Source organism: Miniopterus natalensis, chromosome 2, assembly GCF_054644295.1.
Source record: "Miniopterus natalensis isolate mMinNat1 chromosome 2, mMinNat1.hap1, whole genome shotgun sequence".
Classification (NCBI taxonomy): domain Eukaryota; kingdom Metazoa; phylum Chordata; class Mammalia; order Chiroptera; family Miniopteridae; genus Miniopterus; species Miniopterus natalensis.
In genome coordinates this window covers 106,693,853-106,707,355 of record NC_142082.1, presented here as the reverse complement: position 1 = coordinate 106,707,355, position 13,503 = coordinate 106,693,853, and the positions used below count along the sequence as shown (strand labels likewise).

The 13,503-nt window shown below is 57.0% G+C and overlaps 1 protein-coding gene across 3 annotated transcripts in view; it reads left to right on the top strand.

The window, feature by feature from the left end:
- The window catches only part of TSPAN11 (tetraspanin 11), a 63,042-nt gene that overhangs the window by 44,470 nt on the left and 5,069 nt on the right, over positions 1–13,503 (top strand). For 2 of the 3 annotated variants that reach the window (XM_087814483.1, XM_087814482.1), the window contains 4 exons: positions 6,406–6,480; positions 7,273–7,377; positions 10,199–10,357; positions 10,724–10,810. In XM_087814483.1, the coding sequence (XP_087670609.1) occupies positions 6,406–6,480; positions 7,273–7,377; positions 10,199–10,357; positions 10,724–10,810 (426 nt within the window). Of the gene's footprint in view, positions 1–6,405; positions 6,481–7,272; positions 7,378–10,198; positions 10,358–10,723; positions 10,811–12,897; positions 13,017–13,503 lie in introns of all 3 variants that reach the window. The other variant, XM_087814484.1, reaches the window with a different exon arrangement.

Genomic DNA, 13,503 nt, shown 5'->3' with positions numbered 1-13,503 from the left:
AGAAGCCATACCTGGACCTTAGCTCATCCCATGCAGCGGAGGTTCCTCAGCCCCTCTGAAGACTCAATTTATCATTAGTCACCATAATGTCACAGTGAGAAACATCACTGCATATTTCCTGCAGAGCCTCTCATTAAGGAAAGTGTTGGTTTGATTCAGAAAGTACTGTGCTGGCCCAGCTTTATTTTGGATCTATATATAGTTTTAGGAAATATCCAACTTCTAGTTCAAACTGTTCCATTAAAGAATTAAAGGAAAAAACTTTTTGTAAATGGTACAGGAGGGAGGTGACTGGGGCCCATTTCATGCTTACCAAACGGTTCCTTCTGTTTGGGGTCCAGTTGGGCACATATTGAAATAGCATCGTTCTTATTGAGGGCTCTGGGGCAGAAGCTGTAAGAGCTTTCTTTGGAATTCTCATTCTGCTTTCCGAACGGCCAAGACTCAGGTGGCCACTTCTGGAAGGACTGGAGGCAGCCCTGAGAGCAGGGGTAGGCCCGGCGCAAAAACCTGAGTGGGCTGGAGGCCAGGGAGGAGTTGGGGCAGAAGGGTTAGGCTCACGCCCATGCACAGGGCCTGTGAAGACAGAACAAGATGCAGGTCAGAGCAGGAGGGCAAACAAGGGCCAGAGTGCACCGGGAGCGGGACCGGTGTGAGGCCCGCGGGTCAGATCGGGCTCAGGAGGATGTCGGCAGTGAGGTCAAGGTCAGGAACTTCTAGCTCAGGGAGGGCCCTGTGGGCCTTGCCCGAGCTGAGGCTGATGGCTGATAGCTATGAAACACAGACGAGGTCGGGCAGCAAGCCCCAGGCAGGCTGCACAGGGAGAGCGGGGGCCTCACTGTGCTCAGGCACCGTGCGCAGCGGGGAGTGTGGCCCAGCCCAGCGTGTGCAGATAGTGACTAGGCTCTGAGATAAGTTAGGCTGGGCTGAGTAAGGCGAAGGGGAGAGGGGGCCGGCATAGGCGTTGGAACCCGTGCTGTGCCACTGCTGTGCTATTGCTAGCAGGTGGTGGAGGGGACTTGGGGGGACCTGGTGGAACAGGGCAGCCTGGCAGGGCCGGGAGGAATGGGGACTGAGAGATCCTCACGTGTTAGGGTTAGGGGTTCCCTGGATGTCCCCTTGGTCTCTCCGTCACAACTTTCTCACACCTTTCCTGACACCTGTATCCACCTGAACCTGCTGGCTCCACCCTAAGGAGCTCCAGGAGCTCACCCCCACCCACCAGCTGTTAGGAGACGCCAGCACACCGCAGGGAGGCACACAGGCTCTGCAGCCAGAATCATTGCGTTCAGTCCTGACTCGAACATGTTCTTGCCAATCGAGTCTGGACAGGCTCCTCCAGCTCTCCACGCACACGCGCTCACGGACTGTGGGGCTGCGGCTGCCCTCCCCGGTGGTGCTCCCATCTGAGGGGCTGCAGCAGGCATGGGAAGTGCTCACAGAGGGGCTGGCACCTGGGGAGAGCTGGTACGTGCTGGCATTGCTCTCATGGGGGCCACCCAGGTGACAATACGCTGATTCCTCCATGGAAGGATTATTATTATGACTTGGAGGTGTGTAAAGGATGCCTCTCCACTGCTCCCACTGTAGGAAAACAGCATTTCCTCTGCTCCTCGGCTCGGTTTTGAGAAACGAGGCCAGCAACCTGAGCTGGGTTATCACCTCCAAACCTAGGCCATAGGCTGGGAGATGGATTCTCAAGAGAGCGGAAGGCTCGTTGGAGGAGCAGGGCCCTGCCTGGCATGGTCAGCGGGGAGAAGCAGGATGGCCTGGGGCCAGTAAATACTGACTACTCGAAATACTACACAGGGTATCAGAACTTTTTACTGACTTTTGTTTAATAATTCAAAATCAACACCAAACTTAAAGGCAAAGGAGAACTCCAGCACCTTTAGGCCTCCTAGTCAAAATGTCAGATACCCTTTATGGCAGCTTGTCCCACTGCCCAGATCATTAGGGACAGCGGGAGGGACCTACAGCTGCTTCAGACAACACACTGTCCCCAGGGAAGCACCCAGAGCTCTTGGATGTCCCTGGACTGGTGGCATTCTCCCTGCCTCACTGGCCCTTGTGTAGGTGAGGGTGCCGCAAAGGTCCCACCCTTCGGGGGGGAAGGTACAGAGTAAAACCCCTCATCTACTTCTGTGTTGAGTTCAGGCTTCTCAGGGCCTGGATAACCTTCCTTAGATCTTTTCTGTGCCTCCCATAGTGCATAAGGACACATGCAAATCGAGTTCCAGCATCCGCCTTAGACCCTGAGAGCTCCTGGGGGGGCTGCCCTGTGCACTGTGGGGTATCAGTGGCATCCCGGCCCCACCCACCAGATGCCAGTAGCACTACTTCTGCCAGTTGTGACAACAACATAGAAGTCTCCAGACATTGGTTTACATTAAAGTAACAATCCTGTGCTACCCACAGACCAGGAAAGATTAGGCTCCTGCCCCCAAGCACTGGCCTGCTCCGGCCAGTCCCCGCTGTGTCACAGGGTGCTCTGTGAGGTGCGCGCACATCTGAAAGCAGGCATGTCCACCGTGCATGCGGCTGGACCTGGAGCCGCACAGTGGCCCCTGTTTCCCAGAAGCTCACAGTCATTCTGGGGAGACCAAGGGGTGACACTTGAAGCAGTAGCCACCTCTACAGAGCAGTGACTAATGTTATGTGGCTCATCCAGCCAAGGCTGACCAGGAACTGTCCCGTGAGGAACAGCATGCAGGCAGTTGGAGGACACAGGTGGATCCAAATCTAGCCAAGGAGCGAAGGAGCAAAGCAGGAGGTCCTCGCTGAGGCAGGCGAAGCCCTCGTGGGGCGGGAGGTGCAGGCCATGACTGAGCCGCATACTGAGGGACAGGGAGGGACTGTGCAGGAACAGAAGGAATGCTCGCGCGCAGATCTGCAGGCCAGCCGTGCCCTAGGACCCTGCGATGACTTGGCTGGACGGAGGAAGCCAGGGAACTTGGCTGGACGGAGGAAGCCAGGGAAGACCAGTGAAGTGAAGGGCAGAGACGCAGAGGTGGGGCATTTGTTAGCGCTCATGGCCTCACCAGGCAGGAGCCTCATCAGCCTGCCCCGCTGCCAGGCTCTGTCCGGAGGCAGGGATGCCAGGACCCTCAGTGCAAGATTCCAGGAAGCAGAGCCTGCTTCTCAGGGACTGTCGCCAGGAGGTGTGATTCAGGGCCTCCCCTGCCAGGTGAGTCACACACCTGCTGAAGCTGCTGCCTGGAGCCAACGCCTGTGCTCACTGAGCACCCAGCAGGTCCAGTCCCTGGCACCCACCCTTAGTCCCCCCAGAGCCCCAACCTGGCCCTGGCTTATCCCCAAGGGCATCTTTACAGCTGGAGCTCTGGGCAGGAGGGGTGCTCATCCATTAAATGCTGGCCGTTGAATCCTGGACATGGTTCAGTCTCTCCGCCTCCTCAGCACACGCCGCCCCCCGGGCTTCAGTAGCAACGGTGGCAATGACTTCCTAGAGAGTAGCCCAACACGACCTCCCCAGGGCCGCCATCCATGTGCGACACTCACCCAACAGCAGTGACAGAGAGAGAAGCCTCTCCGCCCCCAGCAGAAGGAAGGTAGCAAGATGCTGCCCTCCAAGCTGGCAGTGGCCCCGTCGTCTCTTCCTCCCACACCACAGAGGACACGTGGGGTGCACCAGAAAGCTTGGGGAGCAACTGGCAGCCGCTGCCCGAACGCTCCTGTGGCAGGATGAGCGCTGGCCTCGCCCAGAGCAGGGGGGGTGGGGATGAATGTGGAGCCAGCAGGAAGGTGCGCCCGCGGCCGAGAGGAGCTGTGGGTCAGGCACATCCCCAAGGCCCTGCAGTGCATGCACCGGGAGGGTGGGTGTCAGCACAGCCACGCTCTCTCCAGTGGGCTGGGCAGCTCTCAGGAGGGCAACCAGCTGGCCTGGGTGACTGCCCGCCACTGGCTGACAAGTGCGGCTCACCTCATGCTCTCGCCATGAGCTCTGGGAGCAGGAAGCAGGTCAGATCGCTATGAAGCATAACTCCCCTCCCGTCGGGTCCTCCTGGGGCAGGCAGGGCAGGGTTCAGCCACCCACTGGCTCAGCTGCACAGGCAGGGCCACCGCCTATGGCCCTGGAGGTTGCGTCTTATACAGGGAACCGGGGAGGCTGAAATCTAGCTCCCCCAACGCACTGAGTCACATCCTTCTCGTTGGAGCACATTCTCATTCACACCAAAGTGCCAGAGGTCACCCACCCGTCCAGAGCCAGCAAGTGGAAGAGCCTGGACTCAAGCCAAGTCAGCTGACATGCCACCACCGTGCTTCAGGTTTTCAGGGCCTGTATCAGACACCCAGGCTCTTCAAGCAGAGAGGTCCCAGCCACATTCAGCACCTTCTGAGAACCCGGGCACACACAGCCCCCTTTATCCAAACCCAGCCCCCTTTACCCAAACCCCTTCCCATGGCAGGAAGAATCCATGGGGCCCAAGGAACCTGCCTCTACCTTCCCCACTTTGAGACCTCATCTTGGGGCCAGGAGCTTGGAACACCCTCTGCAGATAGCCCGAGCCTCTGTCCAGAGCCTGCACAGGGCTCCTGAGGCTGGTGTGCCCTCCCCCCCAGCCCGACACACACACTCCACCACACCCAGCCTCCTCCACACCCTCACCAAGTGGGGAACCTCGGGGCCTGGGCGTGGGGATGGCGGACAGAACTGCGACGTGCAGTCCAGGGGCCTTTCCTGGCGCAGCACAGAGCCTGGGGCAGGAAAAGGGGGTGCCAAGAACCTCCATTTGTCCTCTTGCTTGGGGTCCCACAGTGATGGGGATAGGGACAGGCCTGGCACCATTACTGAGAGACTGAAGGTTTCCCTCTCGCTTGGTGGCAGCAGCTCCGGTGCTGGGAGATGATGGCTCCCAGCCATCATCAATAAAACGCCTGAGGGAGAAGCAGGTGGTTCACGTAACTCAAAAGGAAGCCTTGCTCTAGAGTCAAAGTTCTTTCTCTGTGAAAAGCCCGCTCCCCTGTGTTGCTTTAATCCTGCCCTTGCTAAGCCCCCTGCTGGACCCTGGGAGCCAGTGGGCAAGGCCTACAGGCCAGGCCCATGGACTGGCATTGCCTCTGCGATGGCCAGACAGCCCCTGCCCTCCTGCTGTCCCCACTAGTCAACCCTGGGGAGCCCCTGCCAGCTGTCTCCTACTTGCCCTCGTGCCCTTCTGGCCACATTCTTGCCACACTTGATGGACCCTGGCGTTGCAGAGCTCACCTGCAGGCTGGCCCTTCCCGGCAGGCAGCCCAGTGACCCAGGGACCGTGGGCTGCTGCCCTCATGTGGCCAGGCAGAAGGGCAGTGACTGGAGGGGGGAGGAGGTGGCACCAGCCAGAGCTCAGGAGAAGGGGCTGTGCTTGCACAGAAGGGACAGTTTCAGGCAACCGTGTTCCCCTCTTCCTCTCGTTCCTCCGTACCCCCCTTATTTCCCTCTTCCCTCCCTGTAGCCTGCACCATCTCCCTCACCCTGCCCCCTCCCAGTCACGTGTGTCTGACGCGCATTTCTGACCGGTTGTCTCCTTCAAGAACACACCAGGATCCAGCATTGTCCCGAGCCCCCCTCATTGTAAAACCAGGTGGGAGTGGGAGCAGGATGCGGCCTGTCACAGCCGAGAACATGGCCAGGAAACCAGCCAGCAGCGTCAGCAGGGCTGTGAAGCATGCAGAGCGGCCCGAGCCTGCAGCAGGCTAGACAGTGGTGAGGGAATTGAGAACCCCCTGCAGTGCCCTTCCTGGGGTCTCTGCCTGTGCTTTTCCAGAGCCTTGGTTGCTGTGGCCCCTACACTCCAGCCATATCCCTGAACTCAAACACCCCATGCTTCTGCACTCTCCGGGTTTCACACATGCTCTTCCCTCTGCCTGGCATACACTTCTTCACCTGGCAAATGCCCACTCATCCTTAGAGATGCCTCTCAGGTGTCACCTCCTCCAAGAAGCCTTCTTTGACTGCCTGCCCCCACCAGGAGCCACCCATAGTTTCTAGGCATTGCTCCATAGTAGCATTTAGAATACATCGTTATGATTATTTATTTATCTGTCCCCCTACCACCAATAACTTTGAGGGCAATAACCATCTTACTTATGAAACCTGCATATAGTAGGTATTTAATAAGTATTGGATGGATGGATGGATGGATGGATGGATGGATGGATGGATGGATGGATGGATGGATTAACTGGTTGACAGCAGACTGGTGAGTGGAGAACTCCATGCCAGCAGCCAGCAGAGGTGGGCATGCCCAGGGCTGCTGGGAAAAGGAAGATGACCTGGTGGTGGGGTCCCTGACAGGTAGACCCTTCCTGCTCAGTGCTTTAGGAAAACATTTTCATAGAAGTCCTGAAGTGCCATTGGCCTCCCCAGGCCCAATCCCCGTAGTGACCATCTCTCCTTGCTCCTAGTATTTCTGCCTATTGCTGGTGATCTTCCTCGTGGAGCTGGTGGCGGGGGTCCTGGCCCACGTGTACTACCAGAGGGTGAGTGGAAGTTCTTCCTCTACGTTCCCTATCAGCACCCCAGGAGGCAATGGCATGGGGGAGGGGTGCAGCGTGACAGGGAAACTGAGACAGCAGCACATAGGGCCATCCTGCTCCCCAGACCCCAGCATTCCTCGGCACATCTGGGTCCTGCTTTTTGTCCCAGCTCCAGTAGTTCTCTCATCCATCTGTCCATGCAGATGTCTTCGACATGGGAGCCAGGAGGGGAAGCTTCCTTGAGATGGGGGTGGTTTTCTCCTCTTCTTAGGAGAAGCGGGGCATGAATCCGGCCGTTGGACATCCAAGGAGAAAGGCGTGGGCCAGGGTTACGTGCTGACTATGAAGATAGCACCAGGCTTCGCCTGCCTGTGTAGACAAGGAAGGGGCCAGTCAGGTCCACTCCCATTGGGTGCCCTCTGAACCAGGGGTTCAGCGTCACGACCAGGCTGATATTCAGCTGATAGGGACAGTTGACCATGCTGGTTATTTCAAGCCAGCACCTATAGGACTGATGGGTGTCCACAGGATAATGATTGTAAATATTTTGAACATCATCTCATAAAATATCATCTCACCTCCCCCAGCCTGGCTCTCAGCTCTGCCCACAACACCTCTGCCCTTGTCTTCTGTGTGCTGAGGGTCCCGTGACACTCTCTGGGAAACCACCACATAGTACCATTGGGAGTACCCAGGGTTCTAGAGTTAGCTGGGGTGGTTAGGAGCTGGCCTGGAGACCAGGATGAGAGGGGGGGTGGGGGCTCTGCTAATCCACCTCCCCTCTCCACCCTCCAGCTGAGTGATGAACTGAAGCAGCACTTGGCCCAAACTCTGTCTGAGAACTATGGGCAGCCTGGAGCCACGGAGATCACCACCTCGGTAGACCGGCTACAGCAGGACGTAAGCCTCCCGTGGGCTTGAAGGCCACACAGACATGGGTCCAATCCTGACTCCATCTCTTCTGTCTGTGTGGCCCTGGGCAAGTCACTTACCTTCTGTTGACTTCAGTAGCTCATAGGGCGTGAGCATTAAGTGTGTACGTATGTAGAAGCCCCACCACCATGAAAAGGGCTCTGAATCCTGACCTTTCCTTCTCCTCCTTTGCCCTCCCCTCCACCTGGCTCCGGGGACTTACCTCTGAACCCCACCCTGCCGCCTTCCCTCTGGCTGTCCCAGGAGAGCTCCACCTCCCAGCTCCTTCCACTGTTGGGCTGCCTGCTCTCCCTGGGGAAGAGAGGTGAGGACAGCTGAGGCCCCATAAGAGTGACAGGCAGAGGTATTTCGGTTAAGCCACTGCAAGAACTTTCAAGATGTGCACCGTCTGGCAGAACACTGGGACTTTCCAAGAAGAGTCTCCACAATCTGTCCTGAAGGCCCACGGTCGTGCCAGAGGGAGGGGAGGGACAAACAGGGAGGGAAGGACCAAACACCGTGTGGTCCCAAACGGTGGCTACTAGCCACATGTGGCCATTTAAATGTAACATGAAAGTGAGTTCCTTGTTCACTAGCCTCACTTCCAGTTCCCCACGGCTGACCTGGCCCGTGGCCTCCCAGTTGGACAGCACCGCTAGAGGCATTCCTGTCATCAGAGAAGTTCCTATTAGACAGCTGGACTCCAGGGTCTGGTGGTTCTGGTCTGAGCATTTGAGGCAGCTCCGCCTGCCCACTCTGCCACCCTACCCACACTCTTTGGTCTCTGCTCTGTCCTGTAACTACAGACCCAGCCTGAGACCTTGACCTTTTTGCAGGAACAAAGGCAACGAGAGGAAGTAGAGGGTGGCTGGCTCTGAGCTCTAGGGGCACCTTAGTTCAGCTGGGAGGCACCTTCTCCATCTCCCTGAGACACACAGCTCCGGGTCAGCTCCACATGAAGGGGTCTCTTGTCCTCTCAACTAGTGGCCAATGTCACCCATGTACACACAGGTGCACCCACACCTGTATGCTTAGCCCGCTCCCTGCTGGTCAGCCCATCTAAAGTTCAGTCCATGTTTGCTGGGCCTCCCACATGAGTAACTGTGCCCAAATATCTGCCCTCCGGGCAACAGGTGACATGCAGTCAGTGCTAGGTGGGGGGAACCCTCAGAGTGGAGGGAATGGTTGGGGAGGTCACCTGGAGGGACCAAGAAGGAGGGCCTGGGTTTGCCCAGGTGGAAGGGCATAGCTGGGCGTGAACATGGTGCCACTGCCGGAGTCCTCTGTGGGTGGGCATGGGGACATGGGTCCTCTCACTGGCAAGGAGCAGTTAAAACCCAAGGGCCATGACGGACCGTGGGCCCAGGCCCGAATGTTAGGCACAAGGAAACTGAGCCCCAAGAAGGCAGTGACTGCAAGCCTCACCTCGAATATTTGAATGACACCGCCTACCTTTATTCATGCAGTTGTGACAAAGATTCATGCAGAAGATGTCTCTCCCTGACTGCTGACCCTGGGCAGGACTCTCTGCTAAGGGCTGTCTGTGAACCGCCTCATAGTCCTCACAGCAGCCGGTGTGAGGCACTCTGTTATCTCCACTTTACAAATGGTGAAAGTGAAGCCCAGAAAGGCAAAATTACCTGTCCAGATGACATGCACACGCAGACACACAGATGCACAGGACTCCTGGCACAGGCCCTGCTCTTCCAGGCTCTGTCCATGTGCTCTTCCTTCTGCTGACTCCTGGGACGTCTCCTCGTCCTTGGACCTGTCCCATGAGCAGAGCCATTGGTTGCTTCCTCCTCTGCCACACACAAGCCCCTGTTGTCTCTCCTACTAGTGGACAGGCAGTGATAAGCTTTGATAAACTCATGTTTCAGCCCAGTGCTGAGCTTCACTCCTGGCACACAGTAGGTGCTTAACAAACACTTGTTGAATAGACTAAATGCACCTCCCACCCCACCTGCACCTCTCACACCAGAGACCACCTCACACAGCCCTGTCCTGTGGCCAAGGTAGGGACTGTCTGTATGTCTCAGTCCCCAAACCAGAAGGGCAAGAAATAACCAATCTCCTGTTTTATAATCACTTTAGACCTGGGTTGGCAAGTCCCTGCCCTGGGGTGGTGCAGCAAGACGCAGGGCCCAAGTCAACACTCACACCCTTCCCCTCTGGTCACTGCTGAGCTGCCTGCCCCGTAGCCTCTGGGATACCTTTTGTGTTCCTGCAGGGCTGGGGGCTCTGAGGTTTCAAGGCCTGAATGGGGCCCTGGGAACCTCTGGCAAGGCTGGGTCCCTGTCCCTGGGGTTCTGCCTCCCTGGATGACCAGAAAACCATCTCTTATGGTTATGGCCCTACCCTGGGCTCCACCCCCAAAGCACATAGCCCCACACTCTTGGGACCCACTTGCATCTACCTCCAGGCCCATCTTCTCACACACACTCCCTGCCCCAAGGCACCAGCATAGTCTCTTTAAACGTCTGGGTGTTTAATTGGAGAGTCTGCCTTGAATCAGTAGTGATTTGTTCTGTTGAACTAAGTTAGGCTTTATGCTGAGCTCAGAAGCAAATGTCCATTGGAGGGTAATCCGCTAAGCATTATCAGTCATTAATACCATCCTTCAGGTGACCTGCAGGCAAATTCTGCCTGAAATGAGACCAACCCCTGCTCCAAACCAGGGAAGGGAAGAATCCTAGGGAGAGCAAAACGGGCTGGTTACTATTGAATAACGGTACTGCTCCCTGGAGCCACGCTGCTGGAGGAGCCTGCCCCATGCATGCTCCTCACCCCCAGTCTCTGTCTCTCTCAGTTCAAGTGCTGCGGAAGCAACAGCTCTGCAGACTGGCAGCACAGCGCCTACATCCTGTCTCGGGAGGCCGAGGGCCGCCGGGTGCCCGACAGCTGCTGCAAGACGGTGGTGGTGCGCTGCGGCCAGAGGGCCCACCCCTCCAACATCTACAAGGTGGAGGTGAGCAACCTAGCTCCAGCTGGCGCATGCAGAGGGCCCAGCTGGCCATCCAGGCGCCCGAAAGGCAGGCTCAGGGCAGACAGGGGGAGCAGAGCCCACTTATTTATTGGCCAGAAAGCAACCGTGCTGGGCCTTCAAAAATCTGCACAAAGCCACAGGGACAAGCACCTGCTACTGAGAGATTCCAGGACACCGTGGCCTGCCCTAGGTCACCCAAAGAGCCTGTGGGCCATTGAAAGGCTGGGCCAGGCCCTTTAAGTCTCCAGCCTTCCCTCAGTCAGTTGGATGCAGCACCCTAGCCAGCCTCTCTCTCCCCATCCTCGCCCACTTCTGGGTCAAGATGTGTGATCTGTTGTTATCTTACAGGGAGGCTGCATCACCAAACTGGAACAGTTCCTGGCCAACCACCTGCTGCTCATGGGGGCGGTGGGCATCGGGGTGGCCTGCCTGCAGGTGAGTGAGCAGGGGATGAGGAGAGGGGCTGTCTAGCAGAGTCTGAACCCCTGTTCCATGGGCTGTGATCTCAAACCACTGACCCTTTGCACACCCATACTCTGCTCTGCCCTCCTCTCCCCTTCCCTTTGCAGCCAAAGATGAGTCACATGGTTACTCTCTTCCTCAGAGACATGAAAGAAAATGCCTGGGGCCGGGGGTCCCACTTGAACTTGTAAGGAACAGAGACCTGAAAGGAGTGTGAGTGTGGGCTCAGGTATGTGCATGCACCCCTGTGTGTGCACGTGCGGGTGTGTGTGCAACCTGCTGTGTATGTGTGGGGCCCTGGGTGTGTCCGCATGCATCATGGTGGGGATTGGATGCACGTATATGTGTTTAGGTGTGCTTGTGCATGTGTGTATGTATGTGCACACACCTATGGATATGTGCTCCCCTGTGTGCACCCAGCTCTGCCCTGAGCATGAGCCACTCCCTTTGCTCTGGTTCACCACTCCGCCCCTCCCCCAGCCACCATCCAGGAAGCTAGTGTCACTCTCATGGGTCACTCTAGTCCCAGGTCAAGAGGAGAGGAGTCAGGAAGGGCACCCCCAGGGGCAGGGGCAGATACAGGGAGCAAGGGCCCTGCATGCCCACCTCGCCTGACACTCCTGCTGCAGCCCAGCAGGTTCTAGAGGGAGCTCAGTCCCATTCCACCCTTCCCACTCCCGGTACTCTAAGCATCATCAAGGGAAGAGGTGAGAGCAGTGGCTCCCCATCAGAGGACCTGGGTCCCACCCTGCCTCTGCTCCTGTGCAACCTTGAGCAGTTACTTCCCTGCCCCTCAATGTCACCTGTAAAACATGGATCATTTCCCCAACCAGATAAGAACAAGGTGGTGCTCTCGACACCAGCAGCACCCAGCACCGGTGAAGGCCTCCATAGTGGAAACTGTAGGCTTCAGAGTGGCTCCGATACTTTCCCTCAATGGCTCCCCACAACCTGAGACCCAGCTGGGCAAGTAACAGTTTCCTCCCCATTTTACAGATCGGAAAACTGAGACCCAGAGAGGTGACTTACTGAGGGTCTCATTCTGAACTGTGACCCAGGCCTCCTTGGTCCTTTGCTTTCCCAAACTCCCTCCCCTGACACAGTTCCATGGGAAGAGAAGCAGGAGTGGTGGTGGCGAGCAGTGAGGGTGTCTCCCAGATCACTGCTGCTGGCCCGCACCAGCCTGAGTGCCAAGAGGGCCCAGCTCCCGGCTAGCTGACTGGGCCCTCCCTTCTGGAGGGAGACAAGACAACCTAGGGCCACTTATCCACCTCTGAGCCTTAGTTCCTCATGTGTGATAGGGGGCTAATTACACCTAGTTTGGTGACTAGTGAGGATGATGCAATATACATGTAAACCACATGGTTCACCACCGAGCAGATAGCAGGTGCTCAGTAAACAGTCCCCATCATTCTTTTTATCATTTCCACATGGCACATTATATCTCCCAAAAGCCCTGGTCATCTCCTGGCCAGACCAGCTTGCCCCGTTCAGGAGCAGGCCCAGGGAACCCCAGGTGGCAGTAAAATGGCCCATCTTGTACTTCCCCAGAGCAGGCCTTCTGCCCACATACTAATCCCCAAGGGGAGCTGCCGTGGGGTCTGGGAAAGAGGCTGCTCAGCTCTGGAATCACCTGAGGTTTCCGGAAACCTGCTCTTTGCCTCAGGCATTGAGGGGCCTGCTCCGCATGGACGCTGACCAGCCGGGATCATTTCTCCATCCATTTATTTCTACCTCTCTGGCCTGGAGAACCTGGAGAAGCTGAAGACAGAGGCAGTGGAGCCACAGGAATGAGGGACTGATGGCCAGTGCCCCGAGCCTAAGGTCAAGGTGGCACAAGTGCACACTGCCTGCAGGGTGTCTGGCAGGATGCCTGCAGGCCCACAGATGCCTCCTCCCCACTCATATCTCCACCATGAGAAGTCTTGGTCCAGCTCACTGTGGAACTGTTCCTACTGTCCCGCAGAGAGAGCTTGGCCGCCACCTCTCCTGGCAACCACCGTGGACCCCAAGTCCTGGCCCAGTTTCTCCCCTCCATTTCTCTGCGGCTGGCTCTGCAGCAGCCAAGCTTCGGGTTACAGCTCCCTCTGCTGGCCAGTGCTGGAACTAAGCTGCCCGAGTCCAGGTCTGCTGCCAGCCTTGAAGGAGGGCTCACACCAGGCCTGTCCCCAGGTTCACAGTCATCTTCCGGCTGGAGCAAGCACCAGGCACCTTCCCACACATGTCCAGCCTGGCATTTCAAAGGTCCTCAAGGCTCAGGATAGACAGGGCCAAGATGGTGTCTTGTTTCCCTGGTCCCCAGGAACTGGAGGAAATCTAGCTTGAAGGCAGAGGTTTTCCTATTGATAGAAGGGGATTTGAGGCTCAGAGAGGGATGTAACTGCACCCAAGGCCACACAGCTCCAACCCCATCCTAACATTCCCACACTGCAGGATAGAAACATGTCACAGAGCCCAGAAAACTCACAAGACAGTGACACTGGAATCTGCAGGGAATCTAGCACTAAGGGAAACCAAAGATCACTTTGGAATGGCTTCCTGGGGCCTTCTGGCCCTTCCTTGATGCTCTTGATGACAGCCAGGTGCTGGCTCAAAAACCTCAAAAGAAGCTGAAAGAATGTGGGCTTCTCGGATTAAAAGCCCCGTGTGTGCCAAGTGCTACATCC